At 53.4% G+C, this 25722-nt stretch overlaps 1 protein-coding gene across 1 annotated transcript in view; it reads right to left on the bottom strand.

Moving 5' to 3' along the window:
* Positions 1 to 25722, bottom strand: part of STK36 (serine/threonine kinase 36) — a 233675-nt gene that overhangs the window by 14533 nt on the left and 193420 nt on the right. Inside the window, exon 23 of the mRNA XM_075318701.1 lies at positions 24325 to 24484. Within this exon, the coding sequence (XP_075174816.1) occupies positions 24325 to 24484 (160 nt within the window). The remainder of the gene's footprint in view (positions 1 to 24324; positions 24485 to 25722) is intronic.

Genomic DNA, 25722 nt, shown 5'->3' on the forward strand with positions numbered 1-25722 from the left:
TGGAGGTGGTGTGCAGGCCGGGCATGCAGGGGTAACAATGGTCCTGGGGCACTAGTGGGTATTGATGATGGAGGCAGTGTGCTGGCCGGGCATGCAGGGATAACAATGGTCCTGGGCACTAGTGGGTATTGATGATGGAGGAGGCAGTGTGCAGGCCGGGCATGCAGGGATAACAATGGTCCTGGGCACTAGTGGGTATTGATGATGGAGGCAGTGTGCAGGCCGGGCATGCAGGGGTAACAATGGTCCTGGGGCACTAGTGGGTATTGATGATGGAGGAGGCAGTGTGCAGGCCGGGCATGCAGGGATAACAATGGTCCTGGGCACTAGTGGGTATTGATGATGGAGGCAGTGTGCAGGCCGGGCATGCAGGGGTAACAATGGTCCTGGGGCACTAGTGGGTATTGATGATGGAGGCGGTGTGCTGGCCGGGCATGCAGGGATAACAATGGTCCTGGGGCACTAGTGGGTATTGATGATGGAGGCGGTGTGCTGGCCGGGCATTCAGGGATAACAATGGTCCTGGGGCACTAGTGGGTATTGATGATGGAGGCAGTGTGCAGGCCGGGCATGCAGGGGTAACAATGGTCCTGGGGCACTAGTGGGTATTGATGATGGAGGTGGTGTGCAGGCCGGGCATGCAGGGGTAACAATGGTCCTGGGGCACTAGTGGGTATTGATGATGGAGGCGGTGTGCTGGCCGGGCATGCAGGGATAACAATGGTCCTGGGGCACTAGTGGGTATTGATGATGGAGGCAGTGTGCAGGCCGGGCATGCAGGACTAACAATGGTCCTGGGCACTAGTGGGTATTAATGATGGAGGCGGTGTGCTGGCCGGGCATGCAGGGGTAACAATGGTCCTGGGCACTAGTGGGTATTGATGATGGAGACAGTGTGCAGGCTGGGCGTGCAGGGGTAACAATGGTCCTGGGGCACTAGTGGGTATTGATGATGGAGGTGGTGTGCAGGCCGGGCATGCAGGGATAACAATGGCCCTGGGGCACTAGTGGGTATTGATGATGGAGGTGGTGTGCAGGCCGGGCATGCAGGGATAACAATGGTCCTGGGCACTAGTGGGTATTGATGATGGAGGTGGTGTGCAGGCCGGGCATGCAGGGGTAACAATGGTCCTGGGCACTAGTGGGTATTGATGATGGAGGCGGTGTGCAGGCCGAGCATGCAGGGATAACAATGGTCCTAGGCACTAGTGGGTATTGATGATGGAGGCAGTGTGCAGGCCGGGCATGCAGGGATAACAATGGTCCTGGGGCACTAGTGGTTATTGATGATGGAGGCAGTGTGCTGGCCGGGCATGCAGGGCTAACAATAGTCCTGGGGCACTAGTGGTTATTGATGATGGAGGCAGTGTGCAGGGCGGGCATGCAGGGATAACAATGGTCCTGGGGCACTAGTGGTTACTCATGATGGAGGCGGTGTGTTGGCCGGGCATGCAGGGCTAACAATGGCCCTGGGGCACTAGTGGATATTGATGATGGAGGCGGTGTGCAGGCCGGGTATGCAGGGATAACAATGGTCCTGGGCACTAGTGGGTATTGATGATGGAGGAGGCAGTGTGCAGGCCGGGCATGCAGGGATAACAATGGTCCTGGGCACTAGTGGGTATTGATGATGGAGGTGGTGTGCTGGCCGGGCATGCAGGGATAACACTGGTCCTGGGCACTAGTGGGTATTGATGATGGAGGTGGTGTGCAGGCCGGGCATGCAGGGATAACAATGGTCCTGGGCACTAGTGGGTATTGATGATGGAGGCGGTGTGCTGGCCGGGCATGCAGGGATAACAATGGTCCTGGGGCACTAGTGGGCATTGATGATGGAGGCGGTGTGCTGGCCGGGCATGCAGGGATAACAATGGCCCTGGGCACTAGTGGGTATTGATGATGGAGGCAGTGTGCTGGCCGGGCATGCAGGGGTAACAATGGCCCTGGGGCACTAGTGGGTATTGATGATGGAGGCAGTGTGCTGGCCGGGCATGCAGGGATAACAATGGTCCTGGGTACTAGTGGGTATTGATGATGGAGGCAGTGTGCAGGCCGGGCATGCAGGGGTAACAATGGTCCTGGGCACTAGTGGGTATTGATGATGGAGGTGGTGTGCAGGCCGGGCATGCAGGGGTAACAATGGTCCTGGGGCACTAGTGGGTATTGATGATGGAGGCAGTGTGCTGGCCGGGCATGCAGGGATTACAATGGTCCTGGGCACTAGTGGGTATTGATGATGGAGGAGGCAGTGTGCAGGCCGGGCATGCAGGGATAACAATGGTCCTGGGCACTAGTGGGTATTGATGATGGAGGCAGTGTGCAGGCCGGGCATGCAGGGGTAACAATGGTCCTGGGGCACTAGTGGGTATTGATGATGGAGGAGGCAGTGTGCAGGCCGGGCATGCAGGGATAACAATGGTCCTGGGCACTAGTGGGTATTGATGATGGAGGCAGTGTGCAGGCCGGGCATGCAGGGGTAACAATGGTCCTGGGGCACTAGTGGGTATTGATGATGGAGGCGGTGTGCTGGCCGGGCATGCAGGGATAACAATGGTCCTGGGGCACTAGTGGGTATTGATGATGGAGGCGGTGTGCTGGCCGGGCATTCAGGGATAACAATGGTCCTGGGGCACTAGTGGGTATTGATGATGGAGGCAGTGTGCAGGCCGGGCATGCAGGGGTAACAATGGTCCTGGGGCACTAGTGGGTATTGATGATGGAGGCGGTGTGCTGGCCGGGCATGCAGGGATAACAATGGTCCTGGGGCACTAGTGGGTATTGATGATGGAGGCAGTGTGCAGGCCGGGCATGCAGGACTAACAATGGTCCTGGGCACTAGTGGGTATTAATGATGGAGGCGGTGTGCTGGCCGGGCATGCAGGGGTAACAATGGTCCTGGGCACTAGTGGGTATTGATGATGGAGACAGTGTGCAGGCTGGGCGTGCAGGGGTAACAATGGTCCTGGGGCACTAGTGGGTATTGATGATGGAGGTGGTGTGCAGGCCGGGCATGCAGGGATAACAATGGCCCTGGGGCACTAGTGGGTATTGATGATGGAGGTGGTGTGCAGGCCGGGCATGCAGGGATAACAATGGTCCTGGGCACTAGTGGGTATTGATGATGGAGGTGGTGTGCAGGCCGGGCATGCAGGGGTAACAATGGTCCTGGGCACTAGTGGGTATTGATGATGGAGGCGGTGTGCAGGCCGAGCATGCAGGGATAACAATGGTCCTAGGCACTAGTGGGTATTGATGATGGAGGCAGTGTGCAGGCCGGGCATGCAGGGATAACAATGGTCCTGGGGCACTAGTGGTTATTGATGATGGAGGCAGTGTGCTGGCCGGGCATGCAGGGCTAACAATAGTCCTGGGGCACTAGTGGTTATTGATGATGGAGGCAGTGTGCAGGGCGGGCATGCAGGGATAACAATGGTCCTGGGGCACTAGTGGTTACTCATGATGGAGGCGGTGTGTTGGCCGGGCATGCAGGGCTAACAATGGCCCTGGGGCACTAGTGGATATTGATGATGGAGGCGGTGTGCAGGCCGGGTATGCAGGGATAACAATGGTCCTGGGCACTAGTGGGTATTGATGATGGAGGAGGCAGTGTGCAGGCCGGGCATGCAGGGATAACAATGGTCCTGGGCACTAGTGGGTATTGATGATGGAGGCAGTGTGCAGGCCGGGCATGCAGGGATAACAATGGTCCTGGGCACTAGTAGGCATTGATGATGGAGGTGGTGTGCTGGCCGGGCATGCAGGGATAACAATGGTCCTGGGCACTAGTGGGTATTGATGATGGAGGTGGTGTGCTGGCCGGGCGTGCAGGGATAACAATGGTCCTGGGCACTAGTGGGTATTGATGATGGAGGCAGTGTGCAGGCCGGGCATGCAGGGATAACAATGGTCCTGGGCACTAGTGGGTATTGATGATGGAGGTGGTGTGCAGGCCGGGCATGCAGGGATAACAATGGTCCTGGGCACTAGTGGGTATTGATGATGGAGGCAGTGTGCTGGCCGGGCGTGCAGGGATAACAATGGTCCTGGGCACTAGTGGGTATTGATGATGGAGGCAGTGTGCAGGCCGGGCATGCAGGGGTAACAATGGTCCTGGGCACTAGTGGGTATTGATGATGGAGGCGGTGTGCAGGCCGGGCATGCAGGGGTAACAATGGTCCTGGGCACTAGTGGGTATTGATGATGGAGGCAGTGTGCAGGCTGGGCGTGCAGGGGTAACAATGGTCCTGGGGCACTAGTGGGTATTGATGATAGAGGTGGTGTGCAGGCCGGGCATGCATGGCTATCAATCATTGCCCTGGGGCACTAGTGGGTATTGATGATGGAGGTGGTGTGCAGGCCGGGCATGCAGGGATAACAATGGCCCTGGGGCACTAGTGGGTATTGATGATGGAGGTGGTGTGCAGGCCGGGCATGCAGGGATAACAATGGTCCTGGGCACTAGTGGGTATTGATGATGGAGGTGGTGTGCAGGCCGGGCATGCAGGGGTAACAATGGTCCTGGGCACTAGTGGGTATTGATGATGGAGGTGGTGTGCAGGCCGAGCATGCAGGGATAACAATGGTCCTAGGCACTAGTGGGTATTGATGATGGAGGCAGTGTGCAGGCCGGGCATGCAGGGATAACAATGGTCCTGGGGCACTAGTGGTTATTGATGATGGAGGCAGTGTGCTGGCCGGGCATGCAGGGCTAACAATAGTCCTGGGGCACTAGTGGTTATTGATGATGGAGGCAGTGTGCAGGGCGGGCATGCAGGGATAACAATGGTCCTGGGGCACTAGTGGTTACTCATGATGGAGGCGGTGTGTTGGCCGGGCATGCAGGGCTAACAATGGCCCTGGGGCACTAGTGGATATTGATGATGGAGGCGGTGTGCAGGCCGGGTATGCAGGGATAACAATGGTCCTGGGCACTAGTGGGTATTGATGATGGAGGAGGCAGTGTGCAGGCCGGGCATGCAGGGATAACAATGGTCCTGGGCACTAGTGGGTATTGATGATGGAGGCAGTGTGCAGGCCGGGCATGCAGGGATAACAATGGTCCTGGGCACTAGTAGGTATTGATGATGGAGGTGGTGTGCTGGCCGGGCATGCAGGGATAACAATGGTCCTGGGCACTAGTGGGTATTGATGATGGAGGTGGTGTGCTGGCCGGGCGTGCAGGGATAACAATGGTCCTGGGCACTAGTGGGTATTGATGATGGAGGCAGTGTGCAGGCCGGGCATGCAGGGATAACAATGGTCCTGGGCACTAGTGGGTATTGATGATGGAGGTGGTGTGCAGGCCGGGCATGCAGGGATAACAATGGTCCTGGGCACTAGTGGGTATTGATGATGGAGGCAGTGTGCTGGCCGGGCGTGCAGGGATAACAATGGTCCTGGGCACTAGTGGGTATTGATGATGGAGGCAGTGTGCAGGCCGGGCATGCAGGGGTAACAATGGTCCTGGGCACTAGTGGGTATTGATGATGGAGGCGGTGTGCAGGCCGGGCATGCAGGGGTAACAATGGTCCTGGGCACTAGTGGGTATTGATGATGGAGGCAGTGTGCAGGCCGGGCATGCAGGGATAACAATGGTCCTGGGGCACTAGTGGTTATTGATGATGGAGGCAGTGTGCTGGCCGGGCATGCAGGGCTAACAATAGTCCTGGGGCACTAGTGGTTATTGATGATGGAGGCAGTGTGCAGGGCGGGCATGCAGGGATAACAATGGTCCTGGGGCACTAGTGGTTACTCATGATGGAGGCGGTGTGTTGGCCGGGCATGCAGGGCTAACAATGGCCCTGGGGCACTAGTGGATATTGATGATGGAGGCGGTGTGCAGGCCGGGTATGCAGGGATAACAATGGTCCTGGGCACTAGTGGGTATTGATGATGGAGGAGGCAGTGTGCAGGCCGGGCATGCAGGGATAACAATGGTCCTGGGCACTAGTGGGTATTGATGATGGAGGCAGTGTGCAGGCCGGGCATGCAGGGATAACAATGGTCCTGGGCACTAGTAGGTATTGATGATGGAGGTGGTGTGCTGGCCGGGCATGCAGGGATAACAATGGTCCTGGGCACTAGTGGGTATTGATGATGGAGGTGGTGTGCTGGCCGGGCGTGCAGGGATAACAATGGTCCTGGGCACTAGTGGGTATTGATGATGGAGGCAGTGTGCAGGCCGGGCATGCAGGGATAACAATGGTCCTGGGCACTAGTGGGTATTGATGATGGAGGTGGTGTGCAGGCCGGGCATGCAGGGATAACAATGGTCCTGGGCACTAGTGGGTATTGATGATGGAGGCAGTGTGCTGGCCGGGCGTGCAGGGATAACAATGGTCCTGGGCACTAGTGGGTATTGATGATGGAGGCAGTGTGCAGGCCGGGCATGCAGGGGTAACAATGGTCCTGGGCACTAGTGGGTATTGATGATGGAGGCGGTGTGCAGGCCGGGCATGCAGGGGTAACAATGGTCCTGGGCACTAGTGGGTATTGATGATGGAGGCAGTGTGCAGGCCGGGCATGCAGGGGTAACAATGGTCCTGGGCACTAGTGGGTATTGATGATGGAGGCAGTGTGCAGGCCGGGCATGCAGGGATAACAATGGTCCTGGGGCACTAGTGGGCATTGATGATGGAGGCGGTGTGCTGGCCGGGCATGCAGGGATAACAATGGCCCTGGGCACTAGTGGGTATTGATGATGGAGGCAGTGTGCTGGCCGGGCATGCAGGGGTAACAATGGCCCTGGGGCACTAGTGGGTATTGATGATGGAGGCAGTGTGCTGGCCGGGCATGCAGGGATAACAATGGTCCTGGGTACTAGTGGGTATTGATGATGGAGGCAGTGTGCAGGCCGGGCATGCAGGGGTAACAATGGTCCTGGGCACTAGTGGGTATTGATGATGGAGGTGGTGTGCAGGCCGGGCATGCAGGGGTAACAATGGTCCTGGGGCACTAGTGGGTATTGATGATGGAGGCAGTGTGCAGGCCGGGCATGCAGGGGTAACAATGGTCCTGGGGCACTAGTGGGTATTGATGATGGAGGTGGTGTGCTGGCCGGGCATGCAGGGATAACAATGGTCCTGGGGCACTAGTGGGTATTGATGATGGAGGCGGTGTGCAGGCCGGGCATGCAGGGGTAACAATGGCCCTGGGGCACTAGTGGGTATTGATGATGGAGGTGGTGTGCTGGCCGGGCATGCAGGGATAACAATGGTCCTGGGCACTAGTGGGTATTGATGATGGAGGAGGCAGTGTGCAGGCCGGGCATGCAGGGATAACAATGGTCCTGGGCACTAGTGGGTATTGATGATGGAGGCAGTGTGCAGGCCGGGCATGCAGGGGTAACAATGGTCCTAGGGCACTAGTGGGTATTGATGATGGAGGAGGCAGTGTGCAGGCCGGGCATGCAGGGATAACAATGGTCCTGGGCACTAGTGGGTATTGATGATGGAGGCAGTGTGCAGGCCGGGCATGCAGGGGTAACAATGGTCCTGGGGCACTAGTGGGTATTGATGATGGAGGCGGTGTGCTGGCCGGGCATGCAGGGATAACAATGGTCCTGGGGCACTAGTGGGTATTGATGATGGAGGCGGTGTGCTGGCCGGGCATTCAGGGATAACAATGGTCCTGGGGCACTAGTGGGTATTGATGATGGAGGCAGTGTGCAGGCCGGGCATGCAGGGGTAACAATGGTCCTGGGGCACTAGTGGGTATTGATGATGGAGGTGGTGTGCAGGCCGGGCATGCAGGGGTAACAATGGTCCTGGGGCACTAGTGGGTATTGATGATGGAGGCGGTGTGCTGGCCGGGCATGCAGGGATAACAATGGTCCTGGGGCACTAGTGGGTATTGATGATGGAGGCAGTGTGCAGGCCGGGCATGCAGGACTAACAATGGTCCTGGGCACTAGTGGGTATTAATGATGGAGGCGGTGTGCTGGCCGGGCATGCAGGGGTAACAATGGTCCTGGGCACTAGTGGGTATTGATGATGGAGACAGTGTGCAGGCTGGGCTTGCAGGGGTAACAATGGTCCTGGGGCACTAGTGGGTATTGATGATGGAGGTGGTGTGCAGGCCGGGCATGCATGGCTATCAATCATTGCCCTGGGGCACTAGTGGGTATTGATGATGGAGGTGGTGTGCAGGCCGGGCATGCAGGGATAACAATGGCCCTGGGGCACTAGTGGGTATTGATGATGGAGGTGGTGTGCAGGCCGGGCATGCAGGGATAACAATGGTCCTGGGCACTAGTGGGTATTGATGATGGAGGTGGTGTGCAGGCCGGGCATGCAGGGGTAACAATGGTCCTGGGCACTAGTGGGTATTGATGATGGAGGTGGTGTGCAGGCCGAGCATGCAGGGATAACAATGGTCCTAGGCACTAGTGGGTATTGATGATGGAGGCAGTGTGCAGGCCGGGCATGCAGGGATAACAATGGTCCTGGGGCACTAGTGGTTATTGATGATGGAGGCAGTGTGCTGGCCGGGCATGCAGGGCTAACAATAGTCCTGGGGCACTAGTGGTTATTGATGATGGAGGCAGTGTGCAGGGCGGGCATGCAGGGATAACAATGGCCCTGGGGCACTAGTGGATATTGATGATGGAGGCGGTGTGCAGGCCGGGCATGCAGGGATAACAATGGTCCTGGGCACTAGTGGGTATTGATGATGGAGGAGGCAGTGTGCAGGCCGGGCATGCAGGGATAACAACGGTCCTGGGCACTAGTGGGTATTGATGATGGAGGCAGTGTGCAGGCCGGGCATGCAGGGATAACAATGGTCCTGGGCACTAGTAGGTATTGATGATGGAGGTGGTGTGCTGGCCGGGCATGCAGGGATAACAATGGTCCTGGGCACTAGTGGGTATTGATGATGGAGGTGGTGTGCTGGCCGGGCGTGCAGGGATAACAATGGTCCTGGGCACTAGTGGGTATTGATGATGGAGGCGGTGTGCAGGCCGGGCATGCAGGGATAACAATGGTCCTGGGCACTAGTGGGTATTGATGATGGAGGTGGTGTGCAGGCCGGGCATGCAGGGATAACAATGGTCCTGGGCACTAGTGGGTATTGATGATGGAGGCAGTGTGCTGGCCGGGCGTGCAGGGATAACAATGGTCCTGGGCACTAGTGGGTATTGATGATGGAGGCAGTGTGCAGGCCGGGCATGCAGGGGTAACAATGGTCCTGGGCACTAGTGGGTATTGATGATGGAGGCGGTGTGCAGGCCGGGCATGCAGGGGTAACAATGGTCCTGGGCACTAGTGGGTATTGATGATGGAGGCAGTGTGCAGGCCGGGCATGCAGGGGTAACAATGGTCCTGGGCACTAGTGGGTATTGATGATGGAGGCAGTGTGCAGGCCGGGCATGCAGGGATAACAATGGTCCTGGGGCACTAGTGGGTATTGATGATGGAGGTGTTGTGCAGGCCGGGCATGCAGGGATAACAATGGTCCTGGGCACTAGTGGGTATTGATGATGGAGGCAGTGTGCAGGCCGGGCATGCAGGGATAACAATGGTCCTGGGCACTAGTGGGTATTGATGATGGAGGCAGTGTGCAGGCCGGGCATGCAGGACTAACAATGGTCCTGGGCACTAGTGGGTATTAATGATGGAGGCGGTGTGCTGGCCGGGCATGCAGGGGAAACAATGGTCCTGGGCACTAGTGGGTATTGATGATGGAGACAGTGTGCAGGCTGGGCGTGCAGGGGTAACAATGGTCCTGGGGCACTAGTGGGTATTGATGATGGAGGTGGTGTGCAGGCCGGGCATGCATGGCTATCAATCATTGCCCTGGGGCACTAGTGGGTATTGATGATGGAGGTGGTGTGCAGGCCGGGCATGCAGGGATAACAATGGCCCTGGGGCACTAGTGGGTATTGATGATGGAGGTGGTGTGCAGGCCGGGCATGCAGGGATAACAATGGCCCTGGGCACTAGTGGGTATTGATGATGGAGGCAGTGTGCAGGCCGGGCATGCAGGACTAACAATGGTCCTGGGCACTAGTGGGTATTAATGATGGAGGCGGTGTGCTGGCCGGGCATGCAGGGGTAATAATGGTCCTGGGCACTAGTGGGTATTGATGATGGAGACAGTGTGCAGGCTGGGCGTGCAGGGGTAACAATGGTCCTGGGGCACTAGTGGGTATTGATGATGGAGGTGGTGTGCAGGCCGGGCATGCATGGCTATCAATCATTGCCCTGGGGCACTAGTGGGTATTGATGATGGAGGTGGTGTGCAGGCCGGGCATGCAGGGATAACAATGGCCCTGGGGCACTAGTGGGTATTGATGATGGAGGTGGTGTGCAGGCCGGGCATGCAGGGATAACAATGGTCCTGGGCACTAGTGGGTATTGATGATGGAGGTGGTGTGCAGGCCGGGCATGCAGGGGTAACAATGGTCCTGGGCACTAGTGGGTATTGATGATGGAGGTGGTGTGCAGGCCGAGCATGCAGGGATAACAATGGTCCTAGGCACTAGTGGGTATTGATGATGGAGGCAGTGTGCAGGCCGGGCATGCAGGGATAACAATGGTCCTGGGGCACTAGTGGTTATTGATGATGGAGGCAGTGTGCAGGCCGGGCATGCAGGGATAACAATGGTCCTGGGGCACTAGTGGGTATTGATGATGGAGGCGGTGTGCAGGCCGGGCATGCAGGGATAACAATGGTCCTGGGGCACTAGTGGTTATTGATGATGGAGGCAGTGTGCAGGGCGGGCATGCAGGGATAACAATGGTCCTGGGGCACTAGTGGTTACTGATGATGGAGGCGGTGTGTTGGCCGGGCATGCAGGGCTAACAATGGCCCTGGGGCACTAGTGGTTATTGATGATGGAGGCAGTGTGCAGGCCGGGCATGCAGGGATAACAATGGTCCTGGGCACTAGTGGGTATTGATGATGGAGGCAGTGTGCAGGCCGGGCATGCAGGGATAACAATGGTCCTGGGCACTAGTGGGTATTGATGATGGAGGTGGTGTGCTGGCCGGGCATGCAGGGATAACAATGGTCCTGGGCACTAGTAGGTATTGATGATGGAGGTGGTGTGCAGGCCGGGCATGCAGGGATAACAATGGTCCTGGGCACTAGTGGGTATTGATGATGGAGGCAGTGTGCTGGCCGGGCGTGCAGGGATAACAATGGTCCTGGGCACTAGTGGGTATTGATGATGGAGGCAGTGTGCAGGCCGGGCATGCAGGGGTAACAATGGTCCTGGGCACTAGTGGGTATTGATGATGGAGGCGGTGTGCAGGCCGGGCATGCAGGGGTAACAATGGTCCTGGGCACTAGTGGGTATTGATGATGGAGGCAGTGTGCAGGCCGGGCATGCAGGGGTAACAATGGTCCTGGGCACTAGTGGGTATTGATGATGGAGGCAGTGTGCAGGCCGGGCATGCAGGGATAACAATGGTCCTGGGGCACTAGTGGGTATTGATGATGGAGGTGTTGTGCAGGCCGGGCATGCAGGGATAACAATGGTCCTGGGCACTAGTGGGTATTGATGATGGAGGCAGTGTGCAGGCCGGGCATGCAGGGATAACAATGGTCCTGGGCACTAGTGGGTATTGATGATGGAGGCAGTGTGCAGGCCGGGCATGCAGGACTAACAATGGTCCTGGGCACTAGTGGGTATTAATGATGGAGGCGGTGTGCTGGCCGGGCATGCAGGGGTAACAATGGTCCTGGGCACTAGTGGGTATTGATGATGGAGACAGTGTGCAGGCTGGGCGTGCAGGGGTAACAATGGTCCTGGGGCACTAGTGGGTATTGATGATGGAGGTGGTGTGCAGGCCGGGCATGCATGGCTATCAATCATTGCCCTGGGGCACTAGTGGGTATTGATGATGGAGGTGGTGTGCAGGCCGGGCATGCAGGGATAACAATGGCCCTGGGGCACTAGTGGGTATTGATGATGGAGGTGGTGTGCAGGCCGGGCATGCAGGGATAACAATGGCCCTGGGCACTAGTGGGTATTGATGATGGAGGCAGTGTGCAGGCCGGGCATGCAGGACTAACAATGGTCCTGGGCACTAGTGGGTATTAATGATGGAGGCGGTGTGCTGGCCGGGCATGCAGGGGTAATAATGGTCCTGGGCACTAGTGGGTATTGATGATGGAGACAGTGTGCAGGCTGGGCGTGCAGGGGTAACAATGGTCCTGGGGCACTAGTGGGTATTGATGATGGAGGTGGTGTGCAGGCCGGGCATGCATGGCTATCAATCATTGCCCTGGGGCACTAGTGGGTATTGATGATGGAGGTGGTGTGCAGGCCGGGCATGCAGGGATAACAATGGCCCTGGGGCACTAGTGGGTATTGATGATGGAGGTGGTGTGCAGGCCGGGCATGCAGGGATAACAATGGTCCTGGGCACTAGTGGGTATTGATGATGGAGGTGGTGTGCAGGCCGGGCATGCAGGGGTAACAATGGTCCTGGGCACTAGTGGGTATTGATGATGGAGGTGGTGTGCAGGCCGAGCATGCAGGGATAACAATGGTCCTAGGCACTAGTGGGTATTGATGATGGAGGCAGTGTGCAGGCCGGGCATGCAGGGATAACAATGGTCCTGGGGCACTAGTGGTTATTGATGATGGAGGCAGTGTGCAGGCCGGGCATGCAGGGATAACAATGGTCCTGGGGCACTAGTGGGTATTGATAATGGAGGCGGTGTGCAGGCCGGGCATGCAGGGATAACAATGGTCCTGGGGCACTAGTGGTTATTGATGATGGAGGCAGTGTGCAGGGCGGGCATGCAGGGATAACAATGGTCCTGGGGCACTAGTGGTTACTGATGATGGAGGCGGTGTGTTGGCCGGGCATGCAGGGCTAACAATGGCCCTGGGGCACTAGTGGTTATTGATGATGGAGGCAGTGTGCAGGCCGGGCATGCAGGGATAACAATGGTCCTGGGCACTAGTGGGTATTGATGATGGAGGCAGTGTGCAGGCCGGGCATGCAGGGATAACAATGGTCCTGGGCACTAGTGGGTATTGATGATGGAGGTGGTGTGCTGGCCGGGCATGCAGGGATAACAATGGTCCTGGGCACTAGTAGGTATTGATGATGGAGGTGGTGTGCTGGCCGGGCATGCAGGGATAACAATGGTCCTGGGCACTAGTGGGTATTGATGATGGAGGTGGTGTGCTGGCCGGGCGTGCAGGGATAACAATGGTCCTGGGCACTAGTGGGTATTGATGATGGAGGCAGTGTGCAGGCCGGGCATGCAGGGATAACAATGGTCCTGGGCACTAGTGGGTATTGATGATGGAGGTGGTGTGCAGGCCGGGCATGCAGGGATAACAATGGTCCTGGGCACTAGTGGGTATTGATGATGGAGGCAGTGTGCAGGCCGGGCATGCAGGGATAACAATGGTCCTGGGCACTAGTGGGTATTGATGATGGAGGCAGTGTGCAGGCCGGGCATGCAGGGGTAACAATGGTCCTGGGCACTAGTGGGTATTGATGATGGAGGCGGTGTGCAGGCCGGGCATGCAGGGGTAACAATGGTCCTGGGCACTAGTGGGTATTGATGATGGAGGCAGTGTGCAGGCCGGGCATGCAGGGGTAACAATGGTCCTGGGCACTAGTGGGTATTGATGATGGAGGCAGTGTGCAGGCCGGGCATGCAGGGATAACAATGGTCCTGGGGCACTAGTGGGTATTGATGATGGAGGTGTTGTGCAGGCCGGGCATGCAGGGATAACAATGGTCCTGGGCACTAGTGGGTATTGATGATGGAGGCAGTGTGCAGGCCGGGCATGCAGGGATAACAATGGTCCTGGGCACTAGTGGGTATTGATGATGGAGGCAGTGTGCAGGCCGGGCATGCAGGACTAACAATGGTCCTGGGCACTAGTGGGTATTAATGATGGAGGCGGTGTGCTGGCCGGGCATGCAGGGGTAACAATGGTCCTGGGCACTAGTGGGTATTGATGATGGAGACAGTGTGCAGGCTGGGCGTGCAGGGGTAACAATGGTCCTGGGGCACTAGTGGGTATTGATGATGGAGGTGGTGTGCAGGCCGGGCATGCATGGCTATCAATCATTGCCCTGTGGCACTAGTGGGTATTGATGATGGAGGTGGTGTGCAGGCCGGGCATGCAGGGATAACAATGGCCCTGGGGCACTAGTGGGTATTGATGATGGAGGTGGTGTGCAGGCTGGGCGTGCAGGGGTAACAATGGTCCTGGGGCACTAGTGGGTATTGATGATGGAGGTGGTGTGCAGGCCGGGCATGCATGGCTAACAATCATTGCCCTGTGGCACTAGTGGGTATTGATGATGGAGGTGGTGTGCAGGCCGGGCATGCAGGGATAACAATGGCCCTGGGGCACTAGTGGGTATTGATGATGGAGGTGGTGTGCAGGCCGGGCATGCAGGGATAACAATGGCCCTGGGCACTAGTGGGTATTGATGATGGAGGTGGTGTGCAGGCCGGGCATGGAGGGATAACAATGGCCCTGGGCACTAGTGGGTATTGATGATGGAGGAGGTGTGCTGGCCGGGCATGCAGGGATAACAATGGTCCTGGGCACTAGTGGGTATTGATGATGGAGGTGGTGTGCAGGCCGGGCATGCAGGGATAAGAATGGTCCTGGGCACTAGTGGGTATTGATGATGGAGGTGGTGTGCAGGCCGGGCATGCAGGGGTAACAATGGTCCTGGGCACTAGTGGGTATTGATGATGGAGGTGGTGTGCAGGCCGGGCATGCAGGGATAACAATGGTCCTAGGCACTAGTGGGTATTGATGATGGAGGCAGTGTGCAGGCCGGGCATGCAGGGATAACAATGGTCCTGGGGCACTAGTGGTTATTGATGATGGAGGCGGTGTGCAGGCCGGGCATGCAGGGATAACAATGGTCCTGGGCACTAGTGGGTATTGATGATGGAGGAGGTGTGCTGGCCGGGCATGCAGGGATAACAATGGTCCTGGGCACTAGTGGGTATTGATGATGGAGGTGGTGTGCAGGCCGGGCATGCAGGGATAAGAATGGTCCTGGGCACTAGTGGGTATTGATGATGGAGGTGGTGTGCAGGCCGGGCATGCAGGGGTAACAATGGTCCTGGGCACTAGTGGGTATTGATGATGGAGGTGGTGTGCAGGCCGGGCATGCAGGGATAACAATGGTCCTAGGCACTAGTGGGTATTGATGATGGAGGCAGTGTGCAGGCCGGGCATGCAGGGATAACAATGGTCCTGGGGCACTAGTGGTTATTGATGATGGAGGCAGTGTGCAGGGCGGGCATGCAGGGATAACAATGGTCCTGGGGCACTAGTGGTTACTGATGATGGAGGCGGTGTGTTGGCCGGGCATGCAGGGCTAACAATGGCCCTGGGGCACTAGTGGTTATTGATGATGGAGGCGGTGTGCAGGCCGGGCATGCAGGGATAACAATGGTCCTGGGCACTAGTGGGTATTGATGATGGAGGAGGCAGTGTGCAGGCCGGGCATGCAGGGATAACAATGGTCCTGGGCACTAGTGGGTATTGATGATGGAGGCGGTGTGCAGGCCGGGCATGCAGGGATAACAATGGTCCTGGGCACTAGTGGGTATTGATGATGGAGGTGGTGTGCAGGCCGGGCATGCAGGGATAACAATGGTCCTGGGCACTAGTAGGTATTGATGATGGAGTTGGTGTGCTGGCCGGGCATGCAGGGATAACAATGGTCCTGGGCACTAGTGGGTATTGATGATGGAGGTGGTGTGCTGGCCGGGCGTGCAGGGATAACAATGGTCCTGGGCACTAGTGGGTATTGATGATGGAGGCAGTGTGCAGGCCGGGCATGCAGGGATAACAATGGTCCTGGGCACTAGTGGGTATTGATGATGGAGGTGGTGTGCAGGCCGGGCATGCAGGGATAACAATGGTCCTGGGCACTAGTGGGTATTGATGATGGAGGCAGTGTGCAGGCCGGGCATGCAGGGATAACAATGGTCCTGGGCACTAGTGGGTATTGATGATGGAGGCAGTGTGCAGGCCGGGCATGCAGGGGTAACAATGGTCCTGGGCACTAGTGGGTATTGATGATGGAGGCGGTGTGCAGGCCGGGCATGCAGGGGTAACAATGGTCCTGGGCACTAGTGGGTATTGATGATGGAGGCAGTGTGCAGGCCGGGCATGCAGGGGTAACAATGGTCCTGGGCACTAGTGGGTATTGATGATGGAGGCAGTGTGCTGGCCGGGCATGCAGGGGTAACAATGGTCCTGGGCACTAGTGGGTATTGATGATGGAGGTGGTGTGCAGGCCGGGCATGCAGGGATAACAATGGTCCTGGGCACTAGTGGGTATTGATGATGGAGGCAGTGTGCTGGCCGGGCATGCAGGGATAACAATGGTCCTGGGGCACTAGTGGGTATTGATGATGGAGGTGGTGTGCAGGCCGGGCATGCAGGGATAACAATGATCCTGGGCACTAGTGGGTATTGATGATGGAGGCAGTGTGCAGGCCGGGCATGCAGGGATAACAATGGTCCTGGGCACTAGTGGGTATTGATGATGGAGGCAGTGTGCAGGCCGGGCACTGGAGGTCTCCACATCAATGGCATCTCAGTTGTGTCACGTTACATAAAACTAGAGACCTTCAGAGCTGAAATCCCGGGCACAGATTTCCGGACCTAACTCTACATTTCTCAATATTAAAATTTCAACACCAAGAAGAAAAAGTTGTGGAGTTCATGGGATGGAGACATTGCTGAGCCTCATGCAGAAGTCCCGGCACCCCCAGCCTCATGTCCTGTGAGGAAGGTCTGTAAACCGTAGAAAAACCCTTATTAAAACATCATTTTATTTAATTTGAATTAAAATAGATATCCCAAATTGAAGGACATACACACATATAAATACGAACACATGGAACAAGTGCCACAGTGCAGAATGGGAGTGGTCAACACCCTACCACTTCTCCCTACCTAGCCTGCGGAGGTCGGCACCCTAGATCACGTAATGGCGCCCCCGCTCGGACGTCGGCTCACCCTCCTCTCCCTCCACTAGATTACAAGTGCAGCTAGTCTGGGAGTGTAGGAGTGCTCAAAAAGGAATTTTTCTGCACTGTCTCAAAATGATAATACAAAAATGCAACAATTTAGATGTCAGGGATAAGACCTGTTCTCAGTTGACACATTTGTGAGTATGCCTCTACAGGGAAGGGGTGTAGACACATACAGCGGGCTCTGTCAAAAATGAGGACAACATGTCATGGTTTCAAACATAATTCAGAGGGGTTTTATGCATATATGTTAGCTCTAAAATGTATACTCAATAGCAGCATAAAGGTGAACATATACTTAAAGTGCTATGCATATATCAGCCTGAAAATAGGAGGGGGGTACCCTCAGGCCCAATAACACTCTGCTTCCACCAGTGTAAGGTTACAACACACTGGTAACCTTCAATGACTCCCCAACCAGAACATGTACAATAGTCCTTAGAGACAACCCCGTAGTGATAACAGCATAAATAGTAAATTCCACATGGATCAAATATTCCAATAACACCCAATCACTGTAGGAAGAAGTGACAATTAGTATGGTCAAGTACTTAGCTTGTTATGCAAACTTGGACCAATCGTCAGATAGCCATATACTTGAGTGAAATCACTGGACGCCTAAATATGTACAGGCTGATACAGGAACCGCTTTTCCAGCTCTGCTCGACGCGTTTCCCCCTGGTATCTAGTCCCACCAGGGTTCCTCAGGAGCTCCCACAATGGGGTATGTGCAGCTGGCCACAGTCTGCCGTACTGCCTCGGTCCTAATCCCCGCCTCTGCACGTGGGGACAAGAAGCGTTCTTTAAAAATGGCGCTTTACCTACGTCACCGGAAGTGGCGTCTGCAGGAGCGGAAGTGACGCGCAGGTGGGAAGCCCCGTGCTTCCCACCGCTGTTAGTCACCGCGTCAGACTCTGCCCACGACACCGGAAGTGACGTCCGCCCGGTCTTCATGTGTAGGATACTTGTATGTGGATGTATTGATTCATATATGTATTATTTTTGATATCCCTATTGAAGTGTAAGTATAGGTTGTACTTATAGGGCGTTCTATGAGAAGCTCCTCTGGCTTATCATTGGTAGTCCGGGTCACCCAGACCTAATAGAAAGGGTGCAGAGTGGTGCTATGGAATGTTTAAAGTCTTTAAGATATGACCCACAGCTGACGTCACATCAATGAACGTTTGTGCTGCTAATGGGGATGAATTGCGGCGGATCATCTGGACACTAGTTCATTCCCAGGGTATGGAATATGGAGGCAGTACGGCAGACTGTGGCCAGCTGCACATACCCCATTGTGGGAGCTCCTGAGGAACCCTGGTGGGACTAGATACCAGGGGGAAACGCGTCGAGCAGAGCTGGAAAAGCGGTTCCTGTATCAGCCTGTACATATTTAGGCGTCCAGTGATTTCACTCAAGTATATGGCTATCTGACGATTGGTCCAAGTTTGCATAACAAGCTAAGTACTTGACCATACTAATTGTCACTTCTTCCTACAGTGATTGGGTGTTATTGGAATATTTGATCCATGTGGAATTTACTATTTATGCTGTTATCACTACGGGGTTGTCTCTAAGGACTATTGTACATGTTCTGGTTGGGGAGTCATTGAAGGTTACCAGTGTGTTGTAACCTTACACTGGTGGAAGCAGAGTGTTATTGGGCCTGAGGGTACCCCCCTCCTATTTTCAGGCTGATATATGCATAGCACTTTAAGTATATGTTCACCTTTATGCTGCTATTGAGTATACATTTTAGAGCTAACATATATGCATAAAACCCCTCTGAATTATGTTTGAAACCATGACATGTTGTCCTCATTTTTGACAGAGCCCGCTGTATGTGTCTACACCCCTTCCCTGTAGAGGCATACTCACAAATGTGTCAACTGAGAACAGGTCTTATCCCTGACATCTAAATTGTTGCATTTTTGTATTATCATTTTGAGACAGTGCAGAAAAATTCCTTTTTGAGCACTCCTACACTCCCAGACTAGCTGCACTTGTAATCTAGTGGAGGGAGAGGAGGGTGAGCCGACGTCCGAGCGGGGGGCGCCATTACGTGATCTAGGGTGCCGACCTCCGCAGGCTAGGTAGGGAGAAGTGGTAGGGTGTTGACCACTCCCATTCTGCACTGTGGCACTTGTTCCATGTGTTCGTATTTATATGTGTGTATGTCCTTCAATTTGGGATATCTATTTTAATTCAAATTAAATAAAATGATGTTTTAATAAGGGTTTTTCTACGGTTTACAGGTTTTTGATCCCTTAACAATTATCTATGACGGTTTTTTCTTGATACTAATGATATTATGGCTGGTTTCCTTGCTGGATCTATGAATGCTAATAATTGGTTGGATGATGCTAGAGAAGTTTTCTCTGAACTGTCTATAAATAACAGCTCTGTGACGAGCCCCTCCCTTAGAAATATCTTTGCTGATTTAACTACAGCATATAAAGAGAACATCAAATCTTGGTGGGAGGTCCAATCATTGGACAATTACATTAAACAAAGGATTGTCCCTAGAGGTTTGCGGATTACTATTGTACCGGCAAACAGGTCCAGATCTACAGCACTTTTGGCCAAGTGGGAGGAAGAGTCGGTTTCGTCATCACTGCGGTTTATGGGCATTTTATTAGAGGAAGAGAGGATTACTCTTGAAAAATCCTCTAGTGCTCTACAGAAACTTATTGAGGAGGCTTTGAAGCATAAAACAGACCCTGAATTTACTAATAGAGAAACTACTCTCCAAACAACGATAGAGAAATATAGACTGAGTATTAAAGACAGAAAACATAAGAGGTTTATTAGAGATCTGTTTGAATTCAGGGATAAACAGGCATATGCTTTTTTGACAAAGGAACCACAACCGAGTGAGGTTTCCTCAACTGATCCAGAATCATCTGACACCGAGTCTAGACGGGTTAGAAATAAAGGCTTTTCAAAAAAGAGATGGAGGGGAAATGCAAACAGAGGAGGAAGACGCTTTGTACCCAGAGATATTCCCTCTGGACCATCAGCATCTTCCTCACTCTCTGTTTTTCCCTCAACTACGGCACCCTCTTTTTTAGAAATGAGAGACCTGGGGCCATACGACCTCAGACAGAGAGCTCCCCCGCAGAACAGAAAAGTAAACTAGATCCTAAGGATCTAAGGATCATTAATCTTTCAGCATATACACCAACTGATACTGAACTTTCGGTTTTGCATACAGGCTTATCCTTTGTGCCCACAGTTAAATTTGATGCCTTCACGTGGGTGAAGGACATCAATCTATTTATAAGGAAACTCAAGTGGAAGAAGTTTTTCGCCAACCATGATCGAATTAAATGCACACAGCTAGGAATACCCATTGATCTGATGTCTGATTTCAATTTGTTAATGAGTCTGGAGGAGGAGAGTAACAGACCTGAGGGAGAGGGACCATTTTCAGGTTTGAAACTCAAAAGTAAAAGAATGCCTCCTGTGAGTGAGTTTAACAGTACCGACATTTTCTGTAAATTGGTCTGTGATGAGATTAAAAAGATTAATCCGAGGTCGACACCTACTAGACCAAACCTGACGATCGAACAGAGAATGGCCATCCAAAGTTTGGGGAGTAATTCAGATATAGTAATAAAGCCCTCCGATAAGGGGGGCAATGTTGTTATAATGAATCAGAAGGAATATCTAATGATGTGCCAGGTTATCTTATCAGACCGTTCAACATATGAAATTTTGAAGTCAGACCCAACTCCATGCTATTTTAAAGATCTTAAGGGCATGCTGTGTGAGGCGAAAGCAACGAGATTGATATCATCAGAGGAATTTGATTTTCTGCTACCCAAAACACCAATGGTGGCGACCTTTTACGCCCTCCCGAAAATTCATAAGGGAATATCTCCAGTGAAGGGTCGCCCCATTGTGTCTGGGATAGAGGCTCTCTCCCAGAATTGTAGTGTATACGTGGATGAAATCCTTCGGCCATTTGTAACATCCTTGCCATCGTACTTAAGGGACACAATGGATTTGCTTAACAAAATTGAGGGCTTGGTGGTGGATTCAGAAGCCTTACTTATGTCCATTGACGTTGAGTCCTTATATAGCTGCATCCCCCACAATATTGGTCTAGAAGCAGTAAGGCATTTTCTTAACTCCAGAGGGACCTATATGTCCCAACATAATGATTTCATCTTACAGTTGATAAAATTCATCCTGACACACAACTATTTTATTTTTAATGCCAAGTACTACCACCAACTCAGGGGCACTGCAATGGGGAGCCCTTGTGCTCCCACATATGCAAACTTGCTCCTGGGTTGGTGGGAGGATACTGTTGTGTTTCTGGATGATGATATGTGGGGTCCCCGGATTCAGTTCTGGGGACGCTACATAGATGATATCCTGGTTGTGTGGCGAGGATCAGCAGAGTCCTTCATTGACTTCGTGAACCAATTGAATATTAATGATCTAGGCCTGAGGTTCACGTATGAGATAGGGGGGGACAAACTCCCCTTCTTAGACGTCTTAATAACGAAAGAAACAGATGGGACCCTAAGTACCTCGATCTTTAGAAAACCAAACGCCACAAACAGTTTGTTGAACTGGGAAAGCCATCACCCAGTGAGTCTTAAAACTGGGATCCCGAAGGGACAATTTCTGAGATTGAGGAGGAATTGCTCGTCAGTCCCGGAGTATGAAAAGCAGTCTTTCCATCTTAAAAAGAGATTTAGGGAAAGGGGGTACCCTGTGAATATTATAGAGAAAGCGTACAGGAATGCTTTTCATAGTAATCGTAGGGACCTACTGGTCACCACCCCCAGGAAAGATGCTGATCAGGTTACACGGCTGATTGGGATGTATGATGACCAGCATTCGAAGGTAATGGCTATACTGAGGAGACATTGGGGCATTTTAAAAAGTGACCCTGATATTTGTGGGAGCATACCTGCATACCCCTCGGTAACTTTTAAGAGAGGGAAGACAATTAAAGATGAGGTTGTTCACAGTTTTTATGTCCCCCCAAAAAGAAGTGGCACATGGCTAGATAGAAGAGACGTTGGTACCTTCAAATGTATGTACTGTAAGCATATCATACCCTCTAAGGAGTTCTGCAGTGCAGTAACTGGACGTATTTACAAAAATCGCAATTTTGCAAATTGCAAAACGGAGGGAGTAATCTACCTCTGTACATGTACATGCCCGAAGGACTATGTAGGAAAGACCAGAAGACAACTGAAAGTGCGGATAGGAGAACATCTGGGTGATGTGAGAAATAAGCGGGACACACCCTTAGCCCGACATGTGAATGCTTATCACAACGGCGACTTGGGGTCTTTCTCTTTTAAGACCATTGAAGTAATTCCTCCATCGATTCGCCTGGGAGACTGGGACAAAAAGTTGCTCCAGAGGGAGACACGCTGGATCTTCTGGTTGGAATCCACTAATCCGGGAGGCCTGAATGAACAACTAACTTTCTCTAGCTTCATCTGATTCCTTAAAAAAGCATTTTGTATAATTGGGATATATATTCTCTCCCGGATATATGGGAGTCAGCGATAATCAGCCAACCTGTATATGTCAGTTTGACTACGGGGCTTTCTATGATCTTTGATTGGAAGGTCTTCATGTGTAGGATACTTGTATGTGGATGTATTGATTCATATATGTATTATTTTTGATATCCCTATTGAAGTGTAAGTATAGGTTGTACTTATAGGGCGTTCTATGAGAAGCTCCTCTGGCTTATCATTGGTAGTCCGGGTCACCCAGACCTAATAGAAAGGGTGCAGAGTGGTGCTATGGAATGTTTAAAGTCTTTAAGATATGACCCACAGCTGACGTCACATCAATGAACGTTTGTGCTGCTAATGGGGATGAATTGCGGCGGATCATCTGGACACTAGTTCATTCCCAGGGTATGGAATATGGAGTGGAACAGTGGAGCGAATATAGCGTTCCACTGTCATCTGACGATCGGCTCACGTCACACTGGGGGACGTCCTTAATGATGCGGTGGTTGGCCGCGGTGGAGCGCACGCTGCGTTCCACCGGCGTGTCGCTTCCGCTCGGGCGGACGTCACTTCCGGTGTCGTGGGCAGAGTCTGACGCGGTGACTAACAGCGGTGGGAAGCACGGGGCTTCCCACCTGCGCGTCACTTCCGCTCCTGCAGACGCCACTTCCGGTGACGTAGGTAAAGCGCCATTTTTAAAGAACGCTTCTTGTCCCCACGTGCAGAGGCGGGGATTAGGACCGAGGCAGTACGGCAGACTGTGGCCAGCTGCACATACCCCATTGTGGGAGCTCCTGAGGAACCCTGGTGGGACTAGATACCAGGGGGAAACGCGTCGAGCAGAGCTGGAAAAGCGGTTCCTGTATCAGCCTGTACATATTTAGGCGTCCAGTGATTTCACTCAAGTATATGGCTATCTGACGATTGGTCCAAGTTTGCATAACAAGCTAAGTACTTGACCATACTAATTGTCACTTCTTCCTACAGTGATTGGGTGTTATTGGAATATTTGATCCATGTGGAATTTACTATTTATGCTGTTATCACTACGGGGTTGTCTCTAAGGACTATTGTACATGTTCTGGTTGGGGAGTCATTGAAGGTTACCAGTGTGTTGTAACCTTACACTGGTGGAAGCAGAGTGTTATTGGGCCTGAGGGTACCCCCCTCCTATTTTCAGGCTGATATATGCATAGCACTTTAAGTATATGTTCACCTTTATGCTGCTATTGAGTATACATTTTAGAGCTAACATATATGCATAAAACCCCTCTGAATTATGTTTGAAACCATGACATGTTGTCCTCATTTTTGACAGAGCCCGCTGTATGTGTCTACACCCCTTCCCTGTAGAGGCATACTCACAAATGTGTCAACTGAGAACAGGTCTTATCCCTGACATCTAAATTGTTGCATTTTTGTATTATCATTTTGAGACAGTGCAGAAAAATTCCTTTTTGAGCACTCCTACACTCCCAGACTAGCTGCACTTGTAATCTAGTGGAGGGAGAGGAGGGTGAGCCGACGTCCGAGCGGGGGCGCCATTACGTGATCTAGGGTGCCGACCTCCGCAGGCTAGGTAGGGAGAAGTGGTAGGGTGTTGACCACTCCCATTCTGCACTGTGGCACTTGTTCCATGTGTTCGTATTTATATGTGTGTATGTCCTTCAATTTGGGATATCTATTTTAATTCAAATTAAATAAAATGATGTTTTAATAAGGGTTTTTCTACGGTTTACAGGTTTTTGATCCCTTAACAATTATCTATGACGGTTTTTTCTGTGAGGAAGGTCCTCTGCACTGAATGATAGGTAGGGGTGGAAGCGCGCTGACGTCTTACCACATGCAGAGAGCAGGCTCCATTGTGGCTTCTCACACCTGTCTTCTCGGGGTGTGTCCCCCTCCAGAGGAGCTCGTACACTAGAGAATCCGAGAAGGAGGCACACGCTCTGCCATAGCACGCCGCTCTCCTCCGCCACCAGAGGGAAAAGGTGAGGATCCTGAGGAGGAAAGAGAAGGCAGCATGTGTGCAAACAGCAGCAGGAACCTCACCGGACCTGCGCAGGAAGCAAGCACTCCGCACCACTGCGCAGGTAGCAAGCACTCCGTATAACCTGCGCAGGGAGCACGCACTCCGTATAACCTGCGCAGGTAGCAAGCACTCTGCACCACATGCGCAGGGAGCAAGCACTCCGCACCACCTTCGCAGGGAGCACGCCCTCCGTATTACCTGCGCAGGTAGCAAGCACTCCGTATTACCTGCGCAGGTAGCAAGCACTCCGTATTACCTGCGCAGGTAGCAAGCACTCCGTATAACCTGCGCAGGTAGCAAGCACTCCGTATAACCTGCGCAGGTAGCAAGCACTCCGTATAACCTGCGCAGGGAGCAAGCACTCCGTATTACCTGCGCAGGTAGCAAGCACTCCGTATTACCTGCGCAGGTAGCAAGCACTCCGTATTACCTGCGCAGGTAGCAAGCACTCCGTATTACCTGCGCAGGTAGCAAGCACTCCGTATTACCTGCGCAGGTAGCAAGCACTCCGTATTACCTGCGCAGGTAGCAAGCACTCCGTATTACCTGCGCAGGTAGCAAGCACTCCGTATTACCTGCGCAGGTAGCAAGCACTCCGTATTACCTGCGCAGGTAGCAAGCACTCCGTATTACCTGCGCAGGTAGCAAGCACTCCGTATTACCTGCGCAGGTAGCAAGCACTCCGTATTACCTGCGCAGGTAGCAAGCACTCCGTATTACCTGCGCAGGTAGCAAGCACTCCGTATTACCTGCGCAGGTAGCAAGCACTCCGTATTACCTGCGCAGGTAGCAAGCACTCCGTATTACCTGCGCAGGTAGCAAGCACTCCGTATTACCTGCGCAGGTAGCAAGCACTCCGTATTACCTGCGCAGGTAGCAAGCACTCCGTATTACCTGCGCAGGTAGCAAGCATTCCGTATTACCTGCGCAGTTAGCAAGCACTCCGTATTACCTGCGCAGGTAGCAAGCACTCCGTATTACCTGCGCAGGTAGCAAGCACTCCGTATTACCTGCGCAGGTAGCAAGCACTCCGTATTACCTGCGCAGGTAGCAAGCACTCCGTATTACCTGCGCAGGTAGCAAGCACTCCGTATTACCTGCGCAGGTAGCAAGCACTCCGTATTACCTGCGCAGGTAGCAAGCACTCCGTATAACCTGCGCAGGTAGCAAGCACTCCGTTATAACCTGCGCAGGTAGCAAGCACTC

Source organism: Anomaloglossus baeobatrachus, chromosome 7 (genome assembly GCF_048569485.1).
Source record: "Anomaloglossus baeobatrachus isolate aAnoBae1 chromosome 7, aAnoBae1.hap1, whole genome shotgun sequence".
Lineage (NCBI taxonomy): Eukaryota > Metazoa > Chordata > Amphibia > Anura > Aromobatidae > Anomaloglossus > Anomaloglossus baeobatrachus.